The 27,491-nt window shown below is 49.8% G+C and overlaps 4 protein-coding genes and 1 long non-coding RNA gene across 6 annotated transcripts in view; 2 read left to right on the top strand and 3 right to left on the bottom strand.

Moving 5' to 3' along the window:
• Positions 1–4,407, bottom strand: part of LOC115064254 — a 12,592-nt gene extending 8,185 nt beyond the window's left edge. Inside the window, exon 1 of the long non-coding RNA XR_003844098.1 lies at positions 4,276–4,407. This is a non-coding gene — a long non-coding RNA (uncharacterized LOC115064254). The remainder of the gene's footprint in view (positions 1–4,275) is intronic.
• A 2,255-nt stretch (positions 4,408–6,662) lies between these two features.
• On the top strand, positions 6,663–8,294 carry Hpdl (4-hydroxyphenylpyruvate dioxygenase like). Its single transcript, XM_021201151.2, has one exon. It carries the CDS (start codon positions 6,940–6,942, stop codon positions 8,053–8,055), a length of 1,116 nt encoding a protein of 371 aa, XP_021056810.1. The 5' UTR covers positions 6,663–6,939; the 3' UTR covers positions 8,056–8,294.
• Positions 8,295–8,756: 462 nt separating this feature from the next.
• Mutyh (mutY DNA glycosylase) lies at positions 8,757–20,487 on the bottom strand. Of its 2 annotated transcripts, XM_029539906.1 has the most exons (16): positions 20,313–20,487; positions 13,482–13,658; positions 12,192–12,340; positions 12,066–12,105; positions 11,878–11,951; positions 11,732–11,773; positions 11,580–11,651; positions 11,391–11,504; positions 11,212–11,309; positions 10,988–11,132; positions 10,853–10,907; positions 10,512–10,703; positions 10,281–10,417; positions 10,049–10,198; positions 9,799–9,840; positions 8,757–8,933 (listed from the first exon to the last, which is right to left on the bottom strand). In XM_029539906.1, the coding sequence occupies exons 2-16, from the start codon at positions 13,591–13,593 to the stop codon at positions 8,793–8,795; spliced, it is 1,563 nt and encodes a 520-aa protein (XP_029395766.1). In that variant the 5' UTR covers positions 13,594–13,658; positions 20,313–20,487; the 3' UTR covers positions 8,757–8,792. The 2 variants fall into 2 exon arrangements, 1 of the variants encoding a protein (XP_029395766.1); XR_003844078.1 differs by having other exon boundaries at positions 9,799–10,198; positions 13,482–13,599; positions 20,313–20,339.
• Toe1 (target of EGR1, exonuclease) lies at positions 20,421–24,092 on the top strand. Its single transcript, XM_021199797.2, has 8 exons — positions 20,421–20,622; positions 21,326–21,468; positions 21,559–21,599; positions 21,742–21,838; positions 21,953–22,111; positions 22,321–22,580; positions 22,783–22,945; positions 23,025–24,092. Exons 1-8 carry the CDS (start codon positions 20,571–20,573, stop codon positions 23,643–23,645), a joined length of 1,536 nt encoding a protein of 511 aa, XP_021055456.1. The 5' UTR covers positions 20,421–20,570; the 3' UTR covers positions 23,646–24,092.
• Tesk2 (testis associated actin remodelling kinase 2) overlaps positions 23,839–27,491 on the bottom strand; it is an 89,597-nt gene continuing 85,944 nt past the window's right edge. Inside the window, exons 7-11 of the mRNA XM_021199796.1 lie at positions 27,035–27,119; positions 26,749–26,832; positions 26,473–26,559; positions 25,954–26,068; positions 23,839–25,504 (exon numbers count right to left, since the gene is read on the bottom strand). Coding sequence (XP_021055455.1) covers positions 24,789–25,504; positions 25,954–26,068; positions 26,473–26,559; positions 26,749–26,832; positions 27,035–27,119 — 1,087 coding nt within the window. The 3' untranslated portion in view covers positions 23,839–24,788. The remainder of the gene's footprint in view (positions 25,505–25,953; positions 26,069–26,472; positions 26,560–26,748; positions 26,833–27,034; positions 27,120–27,491) is intronic.

Here is a 27,491-nt window from a genome sequence, read left to right as displayed (position 1 = left end):
CACACACACACACACACACATACACACACACGCACACACATACGCACACACACACATACACACATACATACATACACACACACACACACTAACAACAATAATAAATAAAATACAACTTTTGAATGAATAGATAAATTGTACAGTGTGTCTGGGAAGAAGAGGAATTTGGCCTTGCCTTTGTTGTAGCCATTTAATGAACTCAAACTCTGGGTGAGGTGCTGTGTTAGTGTAAACCAGGGCATAAACATAATCTTCTCAATTTATCTGGAATTGTCTGTTTGTTTCGAGACACAATTTTGCTATGTAGTCCTGGCTACATTATGTAGACCATAGTGGCCTCAAACTCACAGAGATATCTACCTTTCTCGGCCTCCCCAGTGCTGAGTTTAAAGGCACAGATCTTTGCTTGGCTTGGTGGCCCATGCCTGTAACCCAAGCAACTTGGGAAGCTAAGACAACATTGCCCTGAGAACTTGTGAGTTCTCAGCCACTCTCCTGAATTTCAGGCTATCCCGCAAGAGAGTAATCATTCTGAGACTGAGATCCTGTCTACTTGGGAGGAAAAAAACCAAGCAGAGTGAAGTGTCTAAAATTCAGCCCTGAAGAATCTGGGATGGTTAGTCACCACCCTATCAAAGGAGCCTTTCCAGCGAGGAGGGAGGTTTCAAATCTCCGGGAAGAATCTGGGTTGTACATTACCCCTCCCAGCTTGCTAGGAGGGTAGGTAGACCAGGCCCGCACCTCTCCTGGAAACCAGGGCAAGAGCTGGTTAAAATGAGGTCAATGGTGACACCTAGAGGTCATATGAAAAACTGCAACTCTCGAAAGACCTATTTGGCCCTTAAGGACTTTATTTAGTTGGGTCATTCATAAATATTTACTGACCTCTCAACACACGCCAACTCTTACGCTAGACACTAAGCAAAAGTCCCAAGGATCTGAGAAGCCATTTCAGTCAACTGGGATTTATGCTGATGTCTACTGATTAAGAAAATGTTTACCCGGTCAGTCCAAGGGAAAACATTCAGGCAGCAAAGACAAGAGCTCGGGTTACCTCGGGGGATCTAATTATATTATGGGGGAATGAGAATATTAATAACAAATACCAAGCAGGAGCAGGCCTGTGAGATGACTCAGCAGGTAGGGGGCCTGCAGCCAAGCCTGAGGATCTGAGTTTGATTCCCCAGGATCCACATGATGAAAGGAGACAACCAGCTCCCTAAGATAGTCCTCTGACCCCACACACACATGCAACATGTCAAGAACAGACCTAAAGTCTATACACACTTCATACACAAAGTAAATACATTAAATTTAAAGGTTGGGGGAGCAGAGGTAAATCAATGTTTAAAAAAAAAAAAAAAAAAGGCAGGCAAGTTCATCAGGGCTAATTTGCCACAGGAAATAGTTCTGTCCTGAGCCTCAGCACAGTCAGACTTTACTGAAGAATTTCAAAAGCAGGGCTGGAAACTAGACCTCACCTCTCAGGTCTTACTCAGGAGCAAACTCAAGTGCGTGATGACGGTTAAAGGTTACTGTGTTGCCCTGGTTACGGGAAACAGTGGAGACAGAAGAGGCAAGATCTGAGGATTCAGAGGCATTGCAGAGACAGGATCCGGACACAGCTTGAGGTGAGGACTTAGGCCTTAGGACGGGATCTGGAATGTGCAGGTCTCTGGCTCAGGCAGCTGCCAAGAGGGTAAGAGTGCAGTGTTGGGTATGGTGGCCTTGAGGGACCCATCCAAGCCAGAAGAGCAGTTAAATAATGTTAGCAAGAGAGACATCTGGGGGAGGACGTAAACAGCTGGGGTATTTAAGAACAGGCAAGGGGTCAGCACTTGAGTGGTAGAGGCAGGAAGACCCGGAGTTTAGTCTTCTTCCTCAGTGAGTTCAAGACTAACCAAGGCTACACGAGACCCTGCCTCTATAAAAGATGACACACAAAAGCTGGCAGAGGAGATGCAACAGGGCCAGTGGGGGAGTGGGCAGTGCACCATGGAACTGGGGCAGAGATAAGGAACGGTCAACTACATCAAACCTTTCCACGCTGTAAAGGCTGAAGATCGAGTAACGAGCAACATAAAATTCATTGACGACGTTGGAGCCTTATAAGTCGGCGTGGTGGTGGTGGGGGGACAAATTGGCACATTGCAAACAATTAGAGTAAATTTACCCAAGCTATTAAAAGTACTTATCTTCCAGTGTAGATAGGCACTATTTATTTATTTATTTATTTATTATTTTTGTGGTACTGAAGATAGAATCTGCCAGCCAAGTGTCCTTCCATTGAGCAGTATCCCCAGTCGCGCTAAGATGCCCAACTATCCTTACATTCACTCTGAATGTCTGACACCTGTCTGTGACACACTCCTGCTGGCACACACCTGTCGTCTGTGGCACACACCTGTCTGTGACACACACCTGCTGGTACACACCTGTCTGTGACACACACCTGTCTGTGGCACACACCTGCTGGCACACACCTGTCTGTGACACACACCTGTCTGTGACACACTCCTGCTGGCACACACCTGTCGTCTGTGACACACTCCTGCTGGCACACACCTGTTGTCTGTGATGCACACCTGCTGGCACACACCTGTCATCTGTGACACACTCCTGCTGGCACACACCTGTTGTCTGTAACACACACCTGCTGACACACACCTGTCTGTGACACACTCCTGTTGGCACACACCTGTCATCTGTGACACACGCCTGCTAGCACACACATTCAGGTAGAGCTATATTTCGTGCCTGCCACTGTGATCCTAGTGTGGGAAGGCTGCCAAGAAGTTGAGGCCAGCCTGGGCTACAGAATTAGACCCTGTTTCAAAGAAACAACAAAACCAGGATATTGTTCAAGCGTGGCCATCGAAACTGTACTCCAAAGATTCCCAACTCCCCATTTCCCCTCCTCCGTCCTGGAGGCCACCATTCATCTGTGTCTATGATCCTAACAACTCCAGAATAGACCTCATGTAAGTGGAATTGTACAGTATTTGACATTCTGTTTTGGTTTTGCTGTTCACGGCGTTAACCCAGACCTTCCAGTATGCTAGAGAGGAGGCCCTTTCCATTGGAGCTATAGCCACAGCCCATCTTTCTTTCCCTCCCTCATGCCTGTTCCTTTCACTTAGGGACCTGTTCTACAACCAAATGAAGAAATCGGGGATGCCTCTCCCCTGGCTTGAATATTCTTACTCCCACCTAATATGCACTTTAAAAGTTAAATTGTGCCGGGCAGGGGTGGCCACGCCGTCTTTAATCCCAGCATTCAGGAGACAGGCAGAAGGGTTTCTGATTTCAAGGTCAGCCTGGTCTGCAGGACAACCCGGGCTACGCAAAGAAACCCTGTTTCGAGAAACAAAACAGCAAAACATCAGTTAAGTTGGGGCTGAGGTGTAGCTCCGTTTGTGGCATGCTTGCCTAGCGCGCATCAGGTCTTAGGTTCCAAGTTCCACCCCCAGCATTTCTTAAACAAGCGCGGTGCACACATGTAACCCCAACACTCTGGAGGCAGGAGGCGCTTCAGTAACAGGAGGCGATCTCAGGAGGCGATCTCAGTTAAAAACACATTAGAGACCAGTCTGGGGCTACATGAGACTCTACGTTTTGTTGTTGTAATTCCTTAGTAAGTATGTATAGTCTATATATATATGCACAACTTGGGAAAAAAAAAAAAAACTAAGGTCACCTCCTCTGAGGTTTTTCTGGGCCAATCATCGGCAGGCAAGCGAGGAGAATGGAGGCGGATCCAAAACTGCGGTAGCTTCCGGAGCCGCTTCCGGCGGAAAAGAAAGGTAAAAGAGCACGAAGACCCGGGAGGGCTTCGGAGAGGCTGATCCTTAAGGGAGCGGGCTGCTGGGTGGACCCGGGGCGGGGATCGGACCTGGCCGTTCGAGGAGCAGAGTATCCCGAGCTAGAGCCCGGAAGAACGAGCAAGCCGGCGAGCTGCTGCTGTCCACTAGGTTTAGCGTCGAGACCGGCAGCCTAGGCGCTGTCCTAGGACTTGGTCTCAGCTTTCCACAGCCCAAGCTCACCCCCTGCCTCTCCTGATCCAACGGACTTACAAAGCAGGAAGTTCCCGCAGTGTCACGACCTTGCTCCCTTGCCCGTGGGCTTTCTCCCCCAGTGACTTCCTCCGTTTCGCTTCAGTCGTGCTGACCCCAACTTAAGTAGCCCAAGCAGAGGGCGGTCATCATCTCCATAATCCTTGCGGTCTCCTTCCTAAGCAAGTGGGGCGCTAAGGCCAGTGTCCTTGTTTATACTCACGGTTTTTTATTTGGAGCCCTTGAGAGCAAACTTCTGAGGCTGGGTCAAAGGCTTGGAGGGTATAGATTGTGGAGCCCTGACTATTAAAAACTCAAGCCACCGGGCTGGAGAGATGGCTCAGCCCTTCCAGAGGTCCTGAATACAATTTCCAGCAACCACGTGGTGGCTCACAACCATCTGTAAAGGGATCCGATGCCCTCTTCTGGTGAGTCTGAAGACAGCGACAGTGTACTCACATACATAAACTAAAAATAAACCTTAAAAATAAAACAAACAAACAAACGCCCGAAGGCACCCCTTTCTCACCCCAGCAGTCATAGCCATATTTCCAGGTCCTCAGAATCCACCAAAACCAGGGCCTTCCTAAGTGCTCTGGGAATGGTCCTACTATGTGCTGCCATCGAGGCTACAGTCTTTTTGTGACACTTTTGTCTTGGTTGTGTTGTCTGACCTAAGCCCACTAATAGCCAGGTCAAAGGCACCTCGGTCCAGGCCCTACACCGTCAGACCCAGGTTCACGGGTTAAAGCTGTATCCTCTTGCTAGGTTGTGATTCCTTAGCTGTGTATGCCAAAAAAAAAAAAAAGTACAATCTAGGGTCTGGTAATAGGGGCATTTCCTTTTTGGTGGGAAGGTGAGGCCACTGGCGTTACACTGTCTAGTCTTTCATTTGATCTGCAGCTGTCTAAGGCTCCAGCGTGAGACCATAGTTAACTATCATCCTCAATATGAATTATTTTGTGAAAGCTGAGCTGGGCTTATACAGATTTACAGTGAGGTTGCATTATTCAAGAAAACAGTAAGACTGGGCACTAACTAGCACACACCCCTTCCCAAGGCAGTCCCCGGAATTTCCACAGTGCTTCAAGTTTAGCAGTCTTTGAGGAATGAAGGTGAGGTCTATGGGGTATGGGAGAGGAAAGGGCTAGAATGTAAATCCATGACAATAAGAGTATTTACCTAACATTCACAAGGTTCTGAGTTCACGCCCTAGGAGGGGGAGGTATAGCCACAGGGGATCAGGTATTAATGCTATTCAAGACTCCCCCAAAGGAGTCATAGCTTGTTCTGGGGCCATTATCAGAGCTGCTCCTTGACTTGGCTGCCTAATCTTTGACCCAAGTCAGTGCAGTTTCTGCCCACTCCCATGTCCTTAAAGACACGAAATACCCTCTGGGAAGTAACACTGACATTGTGTAATGAAAATAAAACAATAGCTACAGCTACTATTGATGGAAACTTACAGTGTCTCACCCACGGTAATCTGGGTTAGAGGTGACATGTAATTAAGTAGGGTGCTTGCCCAGCCTGTGTGAGCCCCTAGCATTGATCCCTAGCATTGGGGTGAGAGAAAGCTCATTTTTGTAGATAAAGAAACTGAGAAATTATCCAACATGACCAAAGACTTGTGAGTGCATGTTAGAGATATTTCTAACCCGGGGCTGCTTAGCTCTGGAATCCATGTACTTCTGATCCCTGGTCAGAGGAAGAGACCCTGACCTCGGCAAGCCTCCTTGTCTAAGTTTGGTCCCCCATAGCGGCCTTCTCTCACTGCCTGACAAATAAGTTTCTGGACTCGGCGACCTTCCCAAGTGTATCTTCTCAGCGCACTTGTTCCAGTCTGGCTTGCATCTTCTCTCAGGTTTGCTCCCGCATTTTGCCCTTTCAGCGTTCTCTAACCTTACCTCAAGGACCTTCCAGCTGAAGTCCCACAAGACTTCCAGTTTCCTCATTCTAGTGATCTCACGTCTTGAGTTCCCCTGGCTGATATCTTTAGGAAGGCCTGGGCTGTTCTTGGAGACCTACTAAGGCAATGAGTTCCTTTCAGGAACAACAAACAAAACACAGAGGTTTTCTAATCCCTCCAAATCTCACTTAGACTTAGAAGTAGAATTGAAGAGTCCGGTGAAGTGGCGATTACCCGATGGCCCCGTTTGGGGATTGAAAATCTCTAACTAAAAATATTTTAATATTAAATAAGATAAATTGAAATTATGTATCTTTTCTCATCATAATGCAATAAAACTTAAATCAAAGGAAAAAAAATAAGGAAAAAGTTAACAGAGCCCGTACTTGAACACAAACTTCTGAATTGTAAAGAAAAAGCACCGGGCCAAGAAAATTCCGTTTGTAGAGAAAGGACTGGGGCTCCTCCCCCACACGGGCAGTCCTTAGCTCTAAGGTCGCGGGAAGAGAGCGCCTGGCACAGAGAGAAGGTGGCTATAGTGACTTCCCGGGCCCCGGAAGGGGTGGCTCATTGCCCAAGGGTGTGACCTCGTCCAATGCCCTGGGAAGGAACTGACCTTCGTCCCCGCTGTACTAGGGGAGACAGGTTCTGGGCGGGAGGGCGTGTCAAAGGCGGAGTCTCAGGCTCCACCCCGACCTCCTGGTCCGCCCCGCACAGCGTCCGCGTGGTTCTCATACAATTTACCCTGCAGAACCTGTGGTCCTCAGCCGGCTTCTGGTTGAGGTGGCCCTGCAGAGAGCATCAGTCCCCCAAAGTTTGACTTCGCGACCTCTGCCCAGAAAAGACCAAGAAACGCGCTCTTCGGATAGACCAGGACTCTGCCGGTTTCCAACTACTGGTCCTGGACCAAGAGTCTTGGAGTTCTAAACAAGTCAGCGGCCCCAGAACAGATCCGGGTGGCAGGCAATTGGGCTCGCCATGGCTGCGCCCGCTCGCCGTCTGTGTCACATCGCTTTCCATGTGCCAGCTGGGCAGCCCCTAGCGAGGGACCTACATCGTCTCTTCGGCTTCCAGCCCCTGGCGGTGCGAGAAGCAGGCGGCTGGAGACAGCTGGCCCTGCGCAGCGGGGACGCCGTCTTTCTAGTGAATGAGGGTACCGGGCCCCAGGAGCCACTGTACAGCCTGGACCCGCATCATTCGGTGCCCAGCGCCACGAACCTGTGCTTCGACGTAGAGGATGTGGACGGCGCCGCCCGCGCGCTGGCGGCTCGCGGCTGCTTCATGCCGGTACCACCCACTAGGGTGAGAGATGCACAGGGCACAGCCACCTACACAGTGGTCAGCTCTCCAGCTGGTAATCTCAGCCTTACGTTGCTGCAGCGTGCTGGCTATCGCGGGTCCTTACTGCCCGGATTCAGACCTCTGCCTTGCACACCTGGCCCAGGTTGGGTCAGCCACGTAGACCACTTGACCTTGGCCTGCACCTCCGGCAGCTCCCCTACACTTATGCGCTGGTTCCACGACTGCCTAGGCTTTCATCACTTGCCGCTGAGTCCAGGTGAGGATCCGGAGCTGGGCCTCGAGGTGGCTGCAGGGTCTGGGCGAGGGGGACTACGGCTTACTGCCTTGCAGACTCCGCCGAATAGTACTGTCCCCACCCTCGTGCTGGCTGAGTCCCTGCCGGGACTCAACAGCGAACAGGACCAGGTAGAGCAATTTCTAACTCGGCACGGGGGACCAGGCCTGCAGCACGTAGGACTGTACACTCCTAACATCATAGACGCTTCTGAGGGAATGGCGAAGGCGGGATGCCGGCTTCTGACTCCTCCTGAGGCTTACTACCAGCAGCCCGGCAAAGAAGAGCAAATCCTAGCGGCGGGGCACAAGCCTAGCCTTCTAGAAAAGCAGGGAATCCTGCTGGATGGTGAGAAGGACGAGTTTTTGCTTCAGGTCTTCACCAAGTCCCTCTTCGCCGAAGACACTTTCTTCCTGGAGCTGATTCAGAGACAGGGGGCCACAGGCTTTGGCCAGAACAACATCAGGGCACTATGGCAGTCGGTGCAAGAGGAAGCAGCCAGGGCCCAGGGAGCCTAACCCAGGCTAGACCTGGGAGTTGCCACTTGTCCTTGGAGTTCAGCACAGGCCTGTTGGAACTGACACATGCCAGCAGGAGCTGGGCCACACCTCCCCAGAACAACAACGATAGAAAGGCTCTCATTCCCTCAGGGTCAGGTGTGATCTTCATCCCAAACAGCATCTGAGATGGGGCTTAAAACAGCAAGAAGTCCTAAAATGTCTAGGTAATATAAATAAAGGATCGTAAGCCAACCACACCCCTGAGCCTCTGTCTTCCTGCATCTCCCTCCCGCCCACCCTTCAAGTTTTGTGACTGTTGGTCATTTACTTTTTGAAGTTTCATTACAGGTGAAATGTACCCTGAAGGAATTTGATACAATCTTCCTTTGTGCTGACCTCCCTAGGGAGCACCTGTTGCAGGTGCAGACTCCTAGGCCAGCATTAGCCCAACCGCCTGGGTAAGGTGCCGTTCCAGTTCCAATCAGAGCTGACCTGAGACCCAGACGGGAGTGATGGATGTCAGTCACTGACAGATGCTCCCTCCAGTTGCCCGTGCTCTTTTCCAAGGGAGAACATCTGGTCAGGGTGCCTCTAGCCTCCAGAACTGTCTAGGAGCTCAGCCAGAGGAAGTCAGAACCAAGCTGAGTCTCTCAAACTTAAGTGAAGAGGCTAGAGAAAGCCCAGAAAGTTCTCCAAAGGGACTACAAAAATAAGCACTTTATTAGACTGGATTTTGGGTGGGGAATCCCAGGGTATCACTGGGTAGTACTGTTGGGTTTGTCTGTGGGGATATGACGTTGAAAGAAAGTATCCAGGACTTGCTGTCCCCGGCTGGGTTTTTTCCGGCTGGGTTTTTTCCGGCTTGACGGAGGACACACCTGGGACCTTTTGGAACCCTGTGCAAAATTCAAAGGTGGGAGGTAATGAATATACCAGGGACTCTTCTACCCACTGGAGTAGGGAGAAATTTCCAACTGCCTTCAAGTATCAACCTCTTCAATCGACTCCCTAAAAGGTACCCAAGAACATTTTGCTTAGACACACAGCTGGGCTGGGGACATAGCTAGGTTGATGGAAGGCTCGCCTAACACACAGAACCCTAGGTCTGAGTCCTAGTGTTGGATGAAACCGAGTGCAGTGGGCATGTGCCTAGAATCCCATCGTGATGGAGGATTACAAGTTCAAGGCCATCCTCAGCTGCACGGCGAGGGTGAGAATGGATGGGCCGGTGGTTAAGGGTGTCTACTGTTCTTGCAGGAGATCTGAGTGGGGGACCCAGTATACACCTTATATGTGGCTCTCAACTACCTATAACATCAAATCCAGTGGATCCGATGCCCTCTTCCAGCCTCAATGGGCACTGCACTGAATGTGCAGATACACACACGTAGATAACATGTTGTCAGCTCCGTAAGCACCGTGTCACCGTGTTCCAGTCACGGCTGACTCCCCTCCCAAAGCTGGAGCGAGCTACTCATTTCTCAAATTAGCAGTTATTTTCTCTAAGCAGCTTTTCTTTTTTCTCACGGACGGCTTACTACAAAGCTCACACAGACCTAGCACAAACACTTGGCATACCTTTGAGAGAGCCCACTCCAATGCTCTTGTTCCCCTACCCTGAGGGTCACACTGTACAATCAGTCCCTAGTTTACAAACTGTCCTTCCGCCTCCAGTAAAACCTGGAACGGATAATATTCATCCCCGAATGTCAACAGAAACAGGCCTGGGGGAAGAGGGCGGGATGAACCTTTGAGACTCACCTTGCAGGTCCCTTGCCGATGGTCCTCATACATGCGGAACACCTAGCAAAGATGGAGGTGGAAGGAACAAGACAGGGCTGGCACCTTCTACAAAAAGAACCAATACCGAGTTCCACCCCAGCCTATGGTCCTATGGTCAGTCACAGCCATACTGTTTACAGCATACACTCTTTCTCAGTTACACACAAGGAGTTTACATAAAGCATGTAAGACACAGACAAGAAGACAACAAAGACAACAAAGGTGGTGCCTTTTTCATGGCAGTAGACACAGCTGCATTGCGAAATTCCTCCCAGGTCAGCCACCGAGCGCCAGGAGGTGCAGTGCTCGTTGGGGTCTGTCCTAGAGCCACACTATATACTTGATACGTCAGTTTGATGTGAGAGAAGATGTGGATCACCTGGGGGGAGCAGGAAGAGACTGAACCAGGTCTGTGAATGTGAACACAGAGTCCCTCGTCCCCGGAACCTTTGCTAACCTACCTCCCCCAGGTGCTGGAGACGAGTGGCAGGGAGGGGCCCAGACCAGCGCTGCAGTTCCTGCAGAAGGGCTTTGTGCTGATTCTGTTCTGAGGGCTCCAAGGTAACAGATGGAAACTCCCACAGCCCTGCCAGCAGACCTGATGGCAGCCAGATATGGAGTCAGCCTCCTCTACTGCCTCTTCTCACTCCTCTGTTGCTCATGACTGTCTTCCAATCCCAATATCTGGGTACCTGAGTCAGGCCTTTGCACCAGGAGGATGAGGGGACCCCCGATGGCTCCCGGCTGCTCCACAACACAGGTGGCGGAGTACTCCTCCCTGGGAGGCCTGCGGCTGGCCTTCCGAGGAAAGTTGGTCACTCCCATGCTGGGGTCCCAGGGATTTGTGGAAGGGAGGCAGAGCTGGCACTGTCCAGTGTTAAGAGCTGGAAACAGAGATCCCCAGCCCCGCTCAGGCCAAGGAGCCTTAGGTGCCAAGCCCAGGCGGAGGCTTAGGCCCACTGCACAGTCATACTCAGGCTAGAAAAGGGAGCTCCCTGAAAGGGCCAGGGCTGGGGTGAGGGCCGGTGCTCACCACACTCCTCTATGTCAGGACGACCTGGCAAGGCTGAGAGCTGTCCCCGCTCCACCTGAGAGACACAGAAGAGGGTGTCACAACACAAGGGTCACTCTCTAGGACACTCTGATACCTCTTCCTCTGGAGGCTCACCCTCTGGTGTGCCCGGCATAAGCTCTGCACAGGGCAGTGGCTGCAGAGAGGGCGCTGTGGGGTGCACACTGTAGCCCCCAACTCCATGGTTGCTTGATTGAAGTCCCCAGGCCGGGCTGGGTCCACTAGCTGCTGGGCTAAGTTCCTAAACGTAAGGAGCACTTCTGTAAGCAAAGGCCCTTTAAACAGACCCTTCCCAACTTCCCATGCCCTCATTATCCTACCATAGGTGATGAGAGACGACGGTGCTGGTGGGGTCGGCACCAATGGCGCGGACACGGCACAGCACCCGTAAAACGTTCCCATCCACCACACCGGTTACCTGCACAAGAGGAGCCTGGGAGTCAGACTGGACTTGGAGGAAGGGGTGTTCACATTAAGTATAGCTGGGCTATGGGCTTACCTGGTCAAAGGCAATGGAAGCAATGGCTCCAGCCGTGTACCGCCCCACACCAGGCAGGAACTGCTGTAGGGTCTCCGCTGTACGTGGCATATGGCCTCCTAGCTCCTCTACCACCTAATGGAGCAGGAAGCTCACAGTTCAAGCTATCTGGGGACACTGGGCAATTTTTCAGCGCACCCGCCCACTTACCTTCTTAGCTCCTTCTTGTAGCCGACGGCCTCGAGAATAGTAGCCCAGGCCAGACCAGAGCTGGTTCACCTCCTAGGTGGAGGTCAGAGGTCAAAGTTCAGTGGTCTGTCCCTCAGTTGTTTCTGTCTTCCCTACCCAAGGGCGGTCCTCACCTCCAGGGAAGCGCTGGCCAGGTCTTGAAGCGTTGGCCACTTCTGTAGACCCCAAGACAGGCAAAAAGAAATAAGGTCAAAAATGGGGGTGATGGAGGAAGCCTTTTCTGGGGGTCTAGTAACTCTCCCTCCCTCCCTGGCATCACCTGCATCCATCGAGTATAATAGTCGATCACCGTGGCAACTTGGGTCTGCTGCAGCATCACCTCTGAGACCCACACTGGGAAGGGGGATGAGTGCGAGAGGACTGCTAACGCACCCTGGCTCCAGGCTCTTAGCCCTCAAACAACCCCGAAACCCAAGGACTTCCAGGCAAAGCAGCCTTGGTACTAACCAGCATAGGCCCTCCTGTCCGGGTTGGTCTCTTCTTTTGCCTGTCAATAAAACCAAGGGTGAAAAAGACTATCAAAAGGGCGAAGTGCTAACTTCCCACTCCACCGTCTCTGTCCCATCCACTTACCAATCTCCTCCAAGGGAGGTCACGCTTCTCTTGGTCATACCAGCTGAGCAAGTTCCTTCGGAAAGCTGTGACATCGGCCACGTCGCTGAAGAGATGATATGGGGAGACAGAGGCCTGAAGGAACTCCTCTTTCTTCTGCTTGGCCAGGCCTGCAGGACAGCGAGGAGAACTCGGGGATCTTTTTTTTTTAGAATGATTTCTAACTCTGTGTGTGTCCAAGGTCGCTGATTTCCTAGAGCTGGAGTTCTCAGCAGTCGTGAGCTGCCTGACGGCTGGGTCATCTCTCCAAACCCTTTTCAGTTTTCTGAGGCAAGGCCTCAACCACTCCAGGCTGGACTCAAACTTGCTAAGTAGCCAAGGGTGCTTATGAACTAATCCTGTCTCAACCTCCCGAGTGCTGGGATGACAAGGGTGATCATCACGCCTGGCTCTTCAGTATTTACAATTTATCTCATTGTTTTTATCGTGTGTCTGATGTGATGTGTGGGCACGAGCGCCACGGTGTGCATGTGGAGGTCAGAGGGCTGCTTTCTCGGAGTCTGTTCTCTTCTTCTGCCTTTCTGTGGGTCCGGGAGGTCAAACTCAGGTCATGAGGTTTGTTTGTGTGGCAAAGGCTTTTTTTGGCTGAGCCCTCTGCTGGCTTTTTTTTTTTTTTTGGGGGGGGGGGGTCGAGACAGGGTTTCTCTCTGTAGCCCTGGCTGTCCTGAAACTCAGAAATCCGCCTGCCTCTGCCTCCCGAGTGCTGGGATTAAAGGCGTGCGCCACCACGTCCAGCCTCTGCTGGCTCTTTTACAGATCGTTTTTTGCACAGGCACATCGGAGTCCCAGAACACAATAACCTGTACAATCTGTCCCCTCTCAGGGCCTCTCCTACTCTTGTTTTCCGCTCAGGCTTTGCAGCTGCAATCCAACCAGAGTTCTGGCTGTGTGAAACCCTGACCAAATTTCTGATCTTAGTTTTGTCAGAGTCATTGTTTTCTCTCAGCCACAAACAAAAATTCAACAGTTTTAGCTAGGCAGAATATGTGCTATGCAGGGGCAGTCCCCATTTACAAATCATATTCAGGGTAATAAGCTCATGTGATCCCATGAGAGCCACACGACACACAAGAATGTGTCAAAAAATGTGTCTACTGGTAATAAAACACCCAGAGCACTTGGCCCAAAATTACACAGCAACACAATCAGAATTTGCTTCTTAATTCCTTGGTCCAGAGCAAGCCTGAATCTGCCCTCTTTTCTGGCCAGTGAACCCAGTTCCTTGAAACTGGTGAGGCTAAAGCTCCTTACCATCCAGGCTGGAAGGCTTGGCCTGGCTGCTGCTAAGATCACATGTTCTCCTTCTCTTGTGGTTGGCCGGTTGCTTTTTGTGACTCCTTACAGATGCTCGGAGTTTCTTCATGGTAGCCTGGAACAGGCAGATGTAGCCGATGTGATTAGCCACAATGAGGCTGAATCTCGGGAGTCCTGCAGGAATTACAGCCAACCGTTCCCAGATCACTCAGAATGTCTAACCTTTTTTTTTGTCTTTCATCTGCATGCATGCATGTAGGTACCACGTGCGACCCCCAGAGGCTAGAGAAGGTGTCAGATCCCTGAAACTGGAGTTATAGTATTTGTGAGCTACCATATGCGTGCTAAGAACTGAACTCTGCTATAAGGACAGCCAGTGTCTTTGAATGCCGAACCAGCTCTCCAGCCCTGCCTTTTGTCTTTTGAAGCAGGGTGTCACTTATATAGCCCAGACTGGTTTCATAGTCCTGATCTCCTGTGACGGATGTCAATTTGACTACATGTAGGATCAACTAAAATCCAAACAGTTGGACGTGTCTGAAGAAGTTTCTTGATTGGATATTATGAAGTGGAAAAACACATCCTAACCCTGGGCCATCCCTTTTGGTGGTACCCACATCGAAGGACAGAGGGAGAAACTTGCTCTTTGCCTGCTTGCCCTTACCCTTGCTGGCAAGTTCATCTGTTGCTGAAGCATTTTCTCCCTGGTATTAGAACCTACCCCAGGATTCAAACATAGACCGAAGACCAGCAGCTCTCCAGTCCCCAGAGCCAGTGACACAGATCGGAACTGCAGAGACCTCCAGTTTCCTAGACTGAACCACCACCGGATTCTTGGCCTTTCCATCAGGAGATAGCCATTTTTGAACCACAGCCTGTAAGTCACTCTATTAAGTCATCCTTTAATATGTATATTCTATCAGTTCAGTGCCTTTAGAGAGCACAATATATCCTCCTATCATTACCGCCCACGTGTGCACAACTGTATGTGACATGTCTGTACCGGCTGGTTTTGTGTGTCAATCTGACACAAGCTAGTTATCAGGAAGGGAAGAGCCTCTGTTCAGGAGGCCCGGCTGGAAGTCATTTTCTCAGTTAGGGACCAGTGGAGGGCCCACCTGCCATCCCTGAGCTGGTGGTCCTGGGATCTATAACAAAGCAGGCTGGGCAATCCATGGGGAGCAAGCCAGTAAGCAGTACCCTCCATGGCTTCTGCATCAGCTCCTGCCTGATCCTGCCCTGTTTGAGTTCCTGTCCTGACTTCCTTCAGTGATGAACAGCAATGTGGACATGTAAGCTGAATATGTCCTTTCCTCCCCAATTTTCTTTTGGTCCTCATGTTCGCTGCAGCACTAGAAACCCTACTGAGGACAGCTATCTTTCCTTCAGCATTTTCATGACGCCTATAGTTGTCTGGGTGAGAACGGTCCCCATAAGATCATGTTTGAAGGCTTTGTCCCCAGTTAGAGGAACTGTCTGGGAAGGACTATGAGGTGTGGCCTTGCTGGAGTATGTGTGTCTCTGGGGGTGGTGGGCTTTGACATTTAAAAAGGCTCACACCAGGGCCAGACTTTTCTTTCTTTCTTTCTTTGCCGTCTGGATGCAAAGTTCTCAGTCACTGCTTCCCACCATGATGATCATGGACTAAACCTATGAAACTGAGCCAGCTCCAGTTAAATGCTTGTTGTTTTTCTGTTTTGTTTTGTTTTTTAAAGTAATAGTTGCCTTGGTCATGGTGTCTCTTCCGAGCAATAGAACAGAAACTAATGCCTATGGTTTGGTGTTGGCTAACTATGGCACTGATGTATGCCCAAAGAAGGTGAGCAAGTGGTTTCGGGGGATGCTAGACAAAGAGTAAAGGGGAGGGGCGGGGCGGGGTCAAAACCTAAGCAGCACTTGTCCTAGTACCATGTATGCATGGTTATGGGGTGTTTGGGGTTTTCTAGGAGTATGAGATATGTAGGAAGTTTGTCTATTAGATATCTAGCATAGTTATACTAACCATCTGTAACCACCTAGTTCATGTCACAGAAATGAGAAACTAAGAATGAGGGGGAACAGACAGCAAGTCAATGAAAGAAGGCAGATGGACTGTTTTCATTCCAAATCGATTCCTGGGCTAGTAAATTTTTTATTTTATTATATATATATGTGTGTGTGTGTGTGTGTGTGTGTGTGTGTATTTATTTGTTTGTTTTTTGAGACAGAGTTTCTCTGTGTAGCCCTGGCTGTCCTGGAATTCACTTTGTAGANCAGACTGGCCTCCAACTCAGAAATCCACTTGCCTCTGCCTCCCGAGTGCTGGGATTAAAGGCATGCGCCACCATGCCTGGCTTGGGCTAGTAAATTTTACTGGCTGGCCATTAGTCATAAGAAAATACATCAAGCTGACTGCTGCCAGCCTGTTTTCCTGGGTATCTTTTCTCTAATTGCAAAAAACGTTACTAACGGGACTGTAGGATCACTGCGCAGATATAGGTGCCTGATGAGCATGGCATGTACGAGGTTCACACACATATACAACATGCAGACTAGAAATAGATCAAATAAAGCCAATAGGAGAAGGGACTTTCTAAAAGTAAAAGTACCTGACACTTAGAGGGAGGGCTTAGTGTTAGCTCAACCCCAGCAGGCAGGGACTAGTACTTCATTCAGCTCTGGAAGCAGAGGCTTGAAGAGTGAAGCAATTTAATCTCATCTCTGCTGTGCTGCAACCCTACCAAACCTGTTTAATAGTCTCCCCCACCACCACTCCCCTTCATTTTCATCAAATGGCCCTGCTTCCACTTTCAGGGCAGGGGTATACAAATTTCCGTCTGTTTGCTCTGCCTCCCCCACCCCTTTATGTGAAGGCCTCCTCTTCCCCAGGACCATGCCTACAGTACTCTGAAGAGGACACATTCTCTTATCGCCAACTTCCTTGCCACACTCACTGACTTTCACAATTCCTCCTACAGCCTGTTCTCTGAAGAAGAAAGCAAGACATGACCATTGCTTCTGGGCTGGTAGTTGTAATCCCAGCATTTAGGAGATGAAGCCAAGAGGTTGAGAAGTTCAAGGCCATCTTCAGCTAAACTGAGTTTGAGGGCTACTTTAGCCTGCATGAAATGACACGGCAAAAGAAAACACACACGATGACGCTTTTTTTGTTTTTCACTTCTATACATGAACTGTTTAATGGCTTCTCATCAATGCCTGAACAAATATTTATATTTATAGACTGCCTATTGTGTGTTAAACAATCTATCCCAGTGTAGGAGCTACAGAGGTCCTTGTGCTTACAGGTAAGCACCAGGGGAACCAGGAATGTTAAACACGCAGGGGTGTCTCTGCAAAGAGAGAAATCTAAAACCCATTTTCCATCCAGAAAGCCAGGTGATAGCCTGGTGACCTCTCCTTTATCTGTGTGGCTGAGGCAATACCCAATCCTTCCCCAGACACTTATCAGTCCTAGAAACCCGTCTCTATGGATGATCTCACTTGTACTTTGCGAAGGGTTTTGATATCTCAAGTTTTATTGTACACGTGGGGTTGAGTCACTTATCAGCAGGAAATCTTGCACCAAAGTATGTTGTGCTTAAATATGCCTAAAAACATCTACTGGGGGTGAGACTCCGAATATTGGCTACAGAGTTGTGTTGAACCAAACCAAGGTGCTTTGGGAGGCCATGATGGGTGCACAGAACCCCTGAGCCTCAGCAAACATGGATGGCTTCTGCCAGAAAACAATGTATATTCTAACAGGCAGACAGTGAACAATACACATAACAAATTATACAAGGCACTTGGAGTAACTAGCTGGCTGGCTGTGATGCACACCTTTAATCCCAGTGCCTGGGGGGCAGAGGCAGGCGGGGCTCTGGGAGTTCAAGGCCAGTCTGGTCTTCAGAGCAAGTTCCAGGACAGCCGGAGCTACAGAGAAACCCAGTATTGAAAAAGAAAAAAAAAATTAAAAATAAAGTAACTGTTGGCATACAGAGGTGAAAAGTAACTCAAGTGAAGGGTGTGAAGTGCTAGAAAAAGAATACAAATGTTGTAATTTTAAAAAAAGGATCACAGGGTGTGGTGGCACCTTTAATCCCAGCCAAGGGGAAGCAGAGGCAGGTGGGTCACTGAGTCTACAGTGCAGGTTCCAGGGCAGCCAGAGCTATACAGAGAACCCTATCTCACAAAACAGAAAGGGAATCTTTTAGAGACTTGGTGGGCATGGTGGCACTTCTTTCTTTTTTGTTTTTGTTTTTGTTTTTCAAGANGAACTCAGAAATCTGCCTGCCTCTGCCTCCCAAGTGCTGGGATTAAAGGCGTGCGCCACCACTGCCCGGCCCGGCACTTCTTTCATGCAGGCACTTGGAAGGTAGAAACAAGCAGATAAGTATAAGGTCCAGACCAGCCTGGTCTACACAGTAAGTTCCAGTCTAGCCAGGGCTACAAAGTGAGACCCTGTCTTAAACGAACAAATGAGACTGCCTGAAGAGACTGGCAGCACGTCTGTGGCACTGCAAGCAATCTAGTGTGTTGTCATGCATGGAAGAGGCAGTGGAAGGTAGGACAAAGGGGAGAGGAGGTGGGGTTGGGGAGAGTCACAAATTATCTGGGGGGGGCTTTCAGGTCACACTACTGGCTCTTAGACAGAGACTCATCTTGGTATCACTGTGAAGATCTATGGATTAGAGCTCTTGTTCAGCCCTAGGTTCTTGTTCAGTGGGGAAGAGGTGCTGCTTGGTGAGCCAGACCAGTGCAAGAGTGAGGTCAAGGAGCGTCCAAACCCAGGCAGGAGTGGGACTGTTTCCCTCCTTGTTCTGGCCCTGCATGTCCCAGAGCATGAAGCCTTATGACCCCTACCTCCACCACCCTTGAGGGCAGCCTGGTGCCCAAATTACAGGCTAACTTCTCTCCCTATAAGGAAACATCCGGCAAGCACCCAGAATTGCTCTCCGTGCATTGCCAGCATCTCACCAATGATGCACACTTAGCCTGAAAATCCCTACTCACTCCCCAAGGTTTATCTAGCTCTTGTTACCCTCAATAAAGGAGAGCTGTTTCACTGAAACCTGTCTCCAGCAGAGGGCTGTGTCTTCCACACTCACTTAGGCTGAGATCCTGCTAACCCACCAGCCTGGCTAAGCTTCGTTCCTTCCAGTTCAACCCCGTGTGCATGAGCTTTGACATCCAGAGTCTCATCCTCTCACTATGCTTGAACCGCCTAACTTAATCTTATTTGACTTGATTTTGCTACAGGGTCTCACTATGCAGCCTTGGCTGGCCTGGAACTCTGCCTCCTGAGTGCTTTTGCCACCACCATACTTGGCATTCTCCATTGCAGCTTTTATACCAATTGTAATGTCAAATTTATTTTTGATTCTTTTGGTCAATGTCTTCTTATTCTACTTTAAATAAAACAGCACCTTGGAAGCTAAGCAGGATGAACTCTAATTTCATCTAAAAAACACAACGAAACAAAAACAAACAAACAAACAAAAAAACAAAAACAAACCAAACAAACCACAAGCCTGGGAGTTGAATAGAGTTCAGTAGTTAGTGGCAATTACAGCAGAGCTGAATTTCCAGCACCTCATAATCATCTGTAACTCCAGTTTCAGGTGATCCAACACCGTTTTCCTGCCTCATGGGCACCAGGGACCCTCCCTGTGCACATACATATATTCAAGAAAATACTCATATACATCAAATAAACATGGGCACAGGGACATTGTGCACATATATACAGGAAAAGTCATATATATTAAACAAAAAAGTAAAAGTTAAAAAAAACCCCAAAACCCCACAACTCTGAGTGGAGATGTGGGTCAGTTAGTGACTGTCTAGGGTACATGAAGTCCTGTGTTCAATCCCAGACCCCACGTAGCTGCACAGTGAGGGTTCATGAGTTTTGATCATAGCATCCATATTGGAGTGCTCATATACTAGCTGTAACATCAGCTAGGGCCTGGGGCATTAGAGGGCTGTGAGATCTGCGTTGGAGGGTGGGATCCGACTGCACTCACACACACACACACACACACACACACACACACACACACACACACACACACACAGATTCACTCAGAAACCATACACGTAATTAAAAATAACAAATCTTTTTAAAAAGTCAATGCAGAGTGGTTGTGCACACCTATAACCCAGCACTCCAGGTATGGAGATTGCTTTTTGTTTCGTTTTTGGAGACCGAGAGTCTCTCTGTGCAGCCCTGGCTGTTCTGGAGCTCACTCAACACACCAGGCTGGCCTTGAACTCAGAGATCCGCCTGCCTCTGCCTCCTGAATGATGAGATTAATGTCTTGCAACATCTCACCCAGTCTGATTTTCTTTTAAAGATAAGTTTGAAGCCTTTTATCTTTTTAAGATAAGGAGAAATCTAGGTCAGTGAGGCCAGAGAACGCGTCCTAGGATGGGACTGATTTCCGACATTGTTACCACCTACAGGTCAAATTCAGACAACTTGGCTCTTCCTTGCCATCGTCCTACCAAAGCCTTAACTCGAGTGCGCATTACCACTTGGGTGAATTATCTTTGAAATGTCCCTGGTCACTTTACCACTTATTTACGTGTATCCTGTAGAACGCTTCCCTCTCACTTCCTTATCTTTCTGGGCTTGTGTCCACGCTCAGACCCCCTTTACTCGGCCGCGCACCCCTCTCTCCCGAACTCTTAGGCATGCTTTGGCTCAGCGCAGGAATCATTCTTTCCCCAACCCAGCGCCGGGAAGCCTGCACTGCCCATGCCAACCCTGAGTCTGTGGAGGTGAAACGATCGGCTGTAATCTCAAGGTTCCACGTTCCCGCCACAACAAATGGAAGCATAAATTACCTCCTGCGCAGTCTCCGGTCCGTGGCTCCCGAGAAACCCCGCAGGGGGCGTGGCTTCGCTCAGTAGGGCCGTCCAGCCAATAGACACTCAGCGCGCGCAAGGCCCACGCTCCGCACCACGCCGGACCCCTCGGAACGGAAGTTGACCCTACGGGACCCGGACGCCGAGACCCCGCCCCATCCTAGATCCGAGTCGCTTCTGGAGACGAAGCGGAAGTCTCTGCGTACCTCCAGGAGGCTGGCGGGGGCAAGGGGCGTCATGGCCGCAGACAGTGACGATGGTGTGCCTCCGGTTGCAACGTCCTCTGACGGTGAGCGGCTCCTCTAGGGTAGCCACAGAAGCCCTAAGGGGGCCTGGGGAGGGAAAAGCCTCGGCTCGGTAGCGCGGAGACAGGCCTGTAGCCTCTTCTTGCCTCAGCTCTCTTAGACTACAACTCCCAGTGTGCAGCGCGTGCAACTGCAAAACCCGAACTGTGCGATTGGGGAGCAGTGAAGCGGGTTGGGAGGTGTGGTTTGGATGGAGCCGGCGGTTGTCGATCGGTAGTAGTCGTCCACTGTGAGTGGAGCTTGGGTCTAACTTTGGAGCGCTCTGGTAGCTGTTGAGGCGCCATGTGTATGTGGCTTTCTGGGATCGGTTTGTGTTTGAGATAGGAGCGTGCTCTGTAGGTCAGGCTAGCCTTGAACTCGTGGTCCTTCAGCTTTATGCTCCCTAGTCCCGGGGTTACAGGCTGGAGGATAAAGAACCCTCAAAGGTTATCTAGTCCACTTTTCTCTTGATCATGATGCAAAAAAAGGAGTGATTTTCCCAGTCCCACATAAAGGCACACATAAAGACAGATGCCCTTTCCAAATCTAGGGCACTGTCTATTTCAGAGCTTGTGTGTTGAGCTGGTAGATGCAAAATCTTTAGGGGAAAGCTTATCAGTGGGCACCCCCTCGCCCACATCTAGCTTGGTGTTTGCTCCACGGGGACCTTGTGAAACCATCAAAATCCATCAACGCCCTTATCCCCAGGTGGTGTCAACAAAAACACACAATCTGCAGAGGAGTTTGTGGTTCGGGTTCCTGTGGTAGACGTGCAGAGTGACAACTTCAAGGAGATATGGCCATCACTCTTGCTAGCCTTAAAGACAGCTAGCTTCGTGGCCGTGGACACAGTGAGGCGTGGGAGAAAGGGAGGGTGGGTGGCTGTGAAGGGTTTGGTGATGGGTGTGGAGGATAACGGCGCTTCCCTTTCCCACCCATAGGAGCTGAGTGGGCTTGGGGATAGGAAGAGTCTGCTGAACCAGTAAGCATAAGCCTTGCCTGTAATCCCAGCTCTAACAAATACGTAGGTCTCAACCCTGAAGCTAGGGGGTGCCAGCCCTGGGTAGTTTGGGTTCTTTGTGAAACTAACTCAGCTATAGCCTTGCTCAAACCCAACTCTTAAGGTGCATCGAAGAACGTTACAAGGCCGTGTGTCATGCCGCCAGGACCCGTTCTGTCCTGTCCCTGGGCCTCGCCTGCTTCAGGCAGCAACCAGATAAGGTAGGAATTACCCTCATCCCAGGTCTGGGGCATGAGGCATGAGAGTTGACATCTTAAAGAAGGTGGAGGGTTTCCCTCCCAGTTTTTGGTAAAGCAGATCCTCTTGTTTTTTAGGGTGAAAATTCTTACTTGGCTCAGGTGTTCAACCTCACCCTGCTGTGCGTGGAGGAGTACGTCATAGAACCAAAGTCTGTGCAGTTCCTGGTACAGCACGGCTTCAACTTCAACCGGCAGTACGCTCAGGGTATCCCCTACCATAAGGGCAATGACAAGGTAGCTCTCCAGCTTCCTCTAGCCTCGTGTTCGAGTCCCCTGTGGTTTATTTCTTGCTTGCATAGGCCTGGGGGGAACATGTGTGTGACAAGGCTAGGGAAACGAAACCTTTAAGGAAGGGGCAGCGCGGGGCTAGATGATGAGGAAACCTGGTTAAGTGTGCTGACAGGGTGCTGACTGGGCATCGTTGTCCTTCCCCTTCCACCTAGGGAGATGAGAGCCAGAGCCAGTCGGTTCGGACGCTGTTCCTTGAACTGATTCGGGCCCGTAGGCCCCTGGTGCTACATAATGGCCTTATAGACTTGGTGTTCCTGTACCAGAATTTCTACGCGCACTTGCCTGAGAACTTGGGAACCTTCACTGCTGACCTGTGTGAGATGTTCCCAGCAGGCATTTATGACACCAAATATGCCGCCGAGTTTCACGCCCGATTTGTAGCTTCCTACTTAGAATACGCTTTCCGGAAATGGTGAGAACATGGTTGATGGGGAGAGGTGGGGCCTGGCATGAGCCTGTTTCATTCACTTATTTATCTAGTACCTACCATATGCCAGGCACTGTTTTTAGGTGCTGGAGATTCAGCAGTGAACAAAACACAACACCCCCACCCCCACCCCCCTTCTCGTGGAACTTATGTGCTACCGGAGCAATACCTTCTTGCGCTATTGCAGTGAGCGGGAGAATGGGAAGCAGCGGGCAGCTGGGAGCCCACATCTTGCCCTGGAATTCTGCAGCTATCCATCTAGCATGAGAGGGCACATTGACTACCGCTGCTGTATGTCCCCTGGGACCTGCCGTCGTTCTCATACCACTGGCATCTGTGACAAGTTCTCGGTGAGAGTGTTTGTCCGTTTCTTGGGGAGGGAAGGCTCTGATGTATGGAGCCCCTTCTTACACTCTTTTCAACCTCCAGGCCTATGGTTGGTGTCCTCTGGGACCACAGTGTCCTCAGTCACATGATATTGACCTTATAATCGACACTGATGAGGCTGTGGCAGAAGATAAGCGGCGGAGACGGCGACGTAAGGACAAGCGAAAGAGGGCTTTACAGAGCCAACCAGGGACACAGACCCTTGCGGAAGCTGAAGATGGTCCTCCCACAAAGCAGGTCTGTGAAGATAGCCTCAAGACTGAGAAAATGGAACAGAAAGTGGCGGAAGGTGAAGCTGGGGATCAGCCTGGCTCCAGGCAAGATCACACAGGTAGCTTGGAGATGGAACATAGGAGGACAAGGGCTGAAACAGCTGAGGTAGCCACCTCAGAGCTGCTGGTGAGCCAAGCCAGGACTGACCCCGTGCCTGGGGACGGACTGCATCGTGCTGGTTTTGACGCCTTTATGACAGGCTACGTGATGGCCTATGTGGGCCTGAGCCAGGGACTTCAACTCTGCAGCTCTGAACCTTGGCTTCCTGAATGTCACAACAAGGTATATCTAAGTGGCAAAACTGTACCCCTCACGGTAGCCAAGAGCCAGTTTTCCCGTCCATCTAAAGCCCACAACCAGAAAATGAAGCTGGCTTGGGGCAGCAGCTGACTCCAACATCTGCCTGGTAACTAGGCCCAGGGAGAAAAGCTAAGAGTAGGAAAAGAGATGTTTGGCAGGGTGTGGTGGCTCGTGTTTGTCATCCCAGGAACCTAAAGGCTGAGGCAGGAGGACAGTTCCAAGTTCGTGGCCTACATAGTTCTAAGTCATCCAGAGCTATACAGCAAAATCATATTTCAGAAAGAAGTCATTTGAGTCTTCAGTCTAATTACGTCACAATTAACTGCTACAGAGTTGCTGAGCAGGTCCTGGCAGACACTGACTACTTCAGTACGGTCTTCTTTGGCAGACTCAGAGGCTTGGGTACAAATAAGGCTAACTAGCACCTGCAACATCAACTTTATTATTTTTTTAATCTCAAAATGTTTTGGGAAAAGTTGTTTTTTTTTTAAAAAAAAATCAACAGAAATGAATTATGAAAATATTTGACCAACTTCATTCTTTGGTTATTTCTTATTGCGGCTCTGTAAGGACAGACTGTTCCCAAAGCTCCAGCTACAGGAGGAAAGAAAATCAGTCCAAGTATAAACCATTAACTAAAGGGTTGTATCACCTGTTGACACATACATAGAGCAGGCCCTAGGGCCTACAAAACCAGCCCTGCTCCCAACACCAAGGTTGAAAGTCTTGAGGCAAAACATTAAGACTCCTTTATAAATATGAAAATAGATTAATCAACTGGAGACGTCTCTGAATAGGTTAGCTAAAAGATCTGTGACCACCACATTGCCTTGTCTCCCCTACACAGAGATGTAGTGACGTGGCCTGACATACAGGAAGTGCAAACAGCAGTTATTCAAGTGTCTGGGACATACTGGCAGGAAGCAACCCAGGCTTCAGGTCTAAGAAACGGCTGTACCCCTAACGGCCTCCTAACCAACTCCAGTTTCCATCCTGTAGCTTACATGCCCCAGAATCGGCACGAGAGACCCGGAGTAGGAAAGGAACTGGTACATGGTACATGGTACCTGCCAGCCCAGCCTAGAACAAAGAGTTTTTGGTCCTGTCTAGGACGTGCACTGTGGTCCATGGGAGCCAAACCTCCTCGCTGGATTTCAGAGGCTTAGAATTAGGTTGGCCCTAACTCCTCAAACAGCTCTCATATTGCAGGCAGGGACTAGTCCTGCCCCCATCTCACCCATCCTGCTTTCCCTGGGTTTGCAAGCTTATTCCAGAGATAGAGAAGTGGACAGAAGCTCTTCGTGGCCTTCCTTCTTCCACCTCCATCTCCTCAGAGGCAGCCCCAGTGCATAGGCTGGTCCCCTTAGGCCTGGGTCCAAAACCGTTTTCTTCTTGGGGGTTAGAGCAGTCCATGGCCTCGTGGCCTGGAGCAGCTGATAGGGCAGATGTCCGGAATGGTGGGATCTCTCTTACTCCGTACTTGAGACTACTGAGTCGTGGTGGAGGCCCATCTGATAGTGATTCTTCACAGCCCACAAATGGACAAGCCTGATGCAAGAACTCAGGTGAACCAGGCAAAGACCGCCACCTTCTGGAAGACATGGCCAAAGGCTCCTGACAGTCAGCCAGAGGGGTACTTCCAGGCCCCGATGCATCCAGGTCAAATACAAGGGAAATGACAGATTTGCTGGGTAGGTCAAAGAATTTGATCTTCCCACCCTTGAGGTCTTGGCGTGCACTGAAAGGGTTGACTTTTGGGGTATGTGTAGCACCATCTCGTGGCTGGTAATAGGGGTCCAAGACACTGACTGTATGTGGGGGCTTACGAGAAAAAATGTCTGACTGACTTCGAGACAGCCCGATAGTACGACTTGGACGTGGAGACTTGTGGGGAATCTTGTCATCCAGAGAACTCTGCTGCTTCCCTCCCGACACTTTCTCCAGTGGTCCTGAAGAACAGCAAGCCTGGGTTACTCTCAGGCAATATAAACAGTATTTTTTTTTTTTTTAAGATTTATTATTTATTATATGTAAGTACAGTGTAGCTGTCTTCAGACACTCCAGAAGAGGGAGTCAGATCTTGTTAAGGATGGTTATGAGCCACCATGTGGTTGCTGGGATTTGAACTCTGGACCTTCGGAAGAGCAGTCGGGTGCTCTTACCCACTGAGCCATCTCACCAGCCCCCATAAACAGTATTTTATTACATACTTTCCTTGTCCATTTCATCAGTGAGGGAGCAAACAGGGGAGCAGTGTGACAAGTCGCCCCTGTAAGAGAGCCTAGTACTTACTGCCAATGACAACTGCCCTCCTACTTCTGAACCCAGGACCTTCCCTAGAGGGAATGTCTCACCCTCCCTTTGGGGTCAAGTTTGGGGTTCTGATCTGATCTCTTACCTTTAGTTGTGGGCTGCAGCTTCCTGTCTCTCTCCAACTCTTCCGGTAAGCGGCTCATAATTTCCTTTAGGGTCTTCCCAATCTCCTCAAAGGATGGGCGCAGTTTGGGGTCCATCTGTAGGCATCCATACCAGCCATGAGCCCTACAGTCCACTTCTTACCCCAAAGATGAAGTGTGAGTCTGTTGATGGCATCTTTTAAGATTCAGGTTGGGTAACTAAAGTTTTCTCTAGTATTAGGACTGGTTGGTGTTCTACTCCAACAAATGAAACCTGACAAAGCTTGGTCAGCACTCAAGGAAAGCTGTGGGGTTTAGAAAAGAGACTTTTTCTGTCTTTGGTCCAGGGCTCTCTAGAGAGCCTGTACAGACCAGAGTAGGAATATGGTTGGTGTTACACATCTGGGGAAAACAATGGCATACCCCTTATGAGGCAAATGTGTAGCCTTTCCCTAGATCCTAACCAAATGAAAAGGACTCAGCCAGCACCTGACCAAAGCCAGGTGAAGACAGACACTCACATTACAGCAGTTAAAGGAGAGCTGCAGAAAGTCTGAGGGGCAGTCTCCCACCATGTTCTGGAAAGCATCGTAATCCAGCCCGAAATTCTGTGGATGAATAAGGTGGAAAAGTGTACAAGGGACACAAATAGAAAAGTCATAAATTACACACACACACTTAGAGGCTGGGAGCTGCCTCTGAAAAAAGTAGTTCCAGCAAGTCCACCCCAAGGATAAAACAGTTCCATAGTCAAGCCAACCCATCCCTGTAGTGTTTGTTCCATGCCAGCAGCTCACCTCTGTGCGGGGAAGATAGTCTGGATCAGCCTGGATGCGGGCGATGATCTCGCAGAGGATGATACCATAAGAGAACACGTCTGCCTGGTAAGTGGTCAGAGCTCAGTTTCCCTCAGTGGAGTGAGGAGAGGGATACCTTCCCTGCCTCACCCACATCTCTTTAACAGCCTAGGTCTAGGCCGTGTTACCCATATTCTATTCAAGTCACCCACCGGGTAAATGCCAGATGTAGCATGAATGATTCAGATCCTTACCTGGGCCACAAAGGCTAATCTCCAATACTTACTTTCTCATTATAAGGCTCATCTCGGAGAACCTCAGGTGCCATCCAGAAAGGCGAGCCCACCACAGCTAGCTTCTCGCTCCCTATACTGTGAAGGAAAGAAACTTTGCCAGTGCCTGGCGCAATGGGAATTAACAAAATAAAACAAAGGTTTCACATAGCCTAAACTGTATGTAATGCAGGATGACTTCTAGCTATTGGTCCTCCAGCTTCTCCCTTCTGAGTTCTGGGATTTCAGGCATGCACCACCATGCCTGGTTTGTGTGGTGTTGGGATTTACTGGGCTTTGTCCATTCGAAGTGAGCAAGCACTATACTAACTGGGCTATGTCCCCAGCCCCTTTAAGTCTTTGTTGCTGAGACACAGGCTCATAAAGCCCCTACTAGGCTCAAATTTGCAGTGATCAGCTGGGCGTGGTGGCACACGCCTTTAATCCCAGCACTCGGGAGGCAGAGGCAGG

Source organism: Mus pahari, chromosome 6, assembly GCF_900095145.1.
Source record: "Mus pahari chromosome 6, PAHARI_EIJ_v1.1, whole genome shotgun sequence".
In the NCBI taxonomy this organism is placed as follows: domain Eukaryota; kingdom Metazoa; phylum Chordata; class Mammalia; order Rodentia; family Muridae; genus Mus; species Mus pahari.
The sequence above is the reverse complement of the archived record's forward strand: the minus strand, read 5'-3'. Positions and strand labels throughout refer to the sequence as shown.

Excerpts from the sequence above, each read along its gene's own strand:
- Mutyh (XM_029539906.1), bottom strand. The coding sequence starts at position 13,593 with ATGAAGAAACTCCGAGCATCTGTAAGGAGTCACAAAAAGCAACCGGCC. Across the intron at positions 11,774-11,877 it reads ATTATACTCGATGGATGCAG|AAGTGGCCAACGCTTCAAGA; the intron begins GTGATGCCAGGG and ends TGGGGTCTACAG. Across the intron at positions 10,704-10,852 it reads TCCTGACATAGAGGAGTGTG|CTCTTAACACTGGACAGTGC; the intron begins GTGAGCACCGGC and ends CTCTGTTTCCAG.
- Toe1 (XM_021199797.2), top strand. The coding sequence starts at position 20,571 with ATGGCCGCAGACAGTGACGATGGTGTGCCTCCGGTTGCAACGTCCTCT. Across the intron at positions 22,112-22,320 it reads ACCATAAGGGCAATGACAAG|GGAGATGAGAGCCAGAGCCA; the intron begins GTAGCTCTCCAG and ends CCTTCCACCTAG. Across the intron at positions 22,946-23,024 it reads GCATCTGTGACAAGTTCTCG|GCCTATGGTTGGTGTCCTCT; the intron begins GTGAGAGTGTTT and ends TTCAACCTCCAG.
- Hpdl (XM_021201151.2), top strand. The coding sequence starts at position 6,940 with ATGGCTGCGCCCGCTCGCCGTCTGTGTCACATCGCTTTCCATGTGCCA.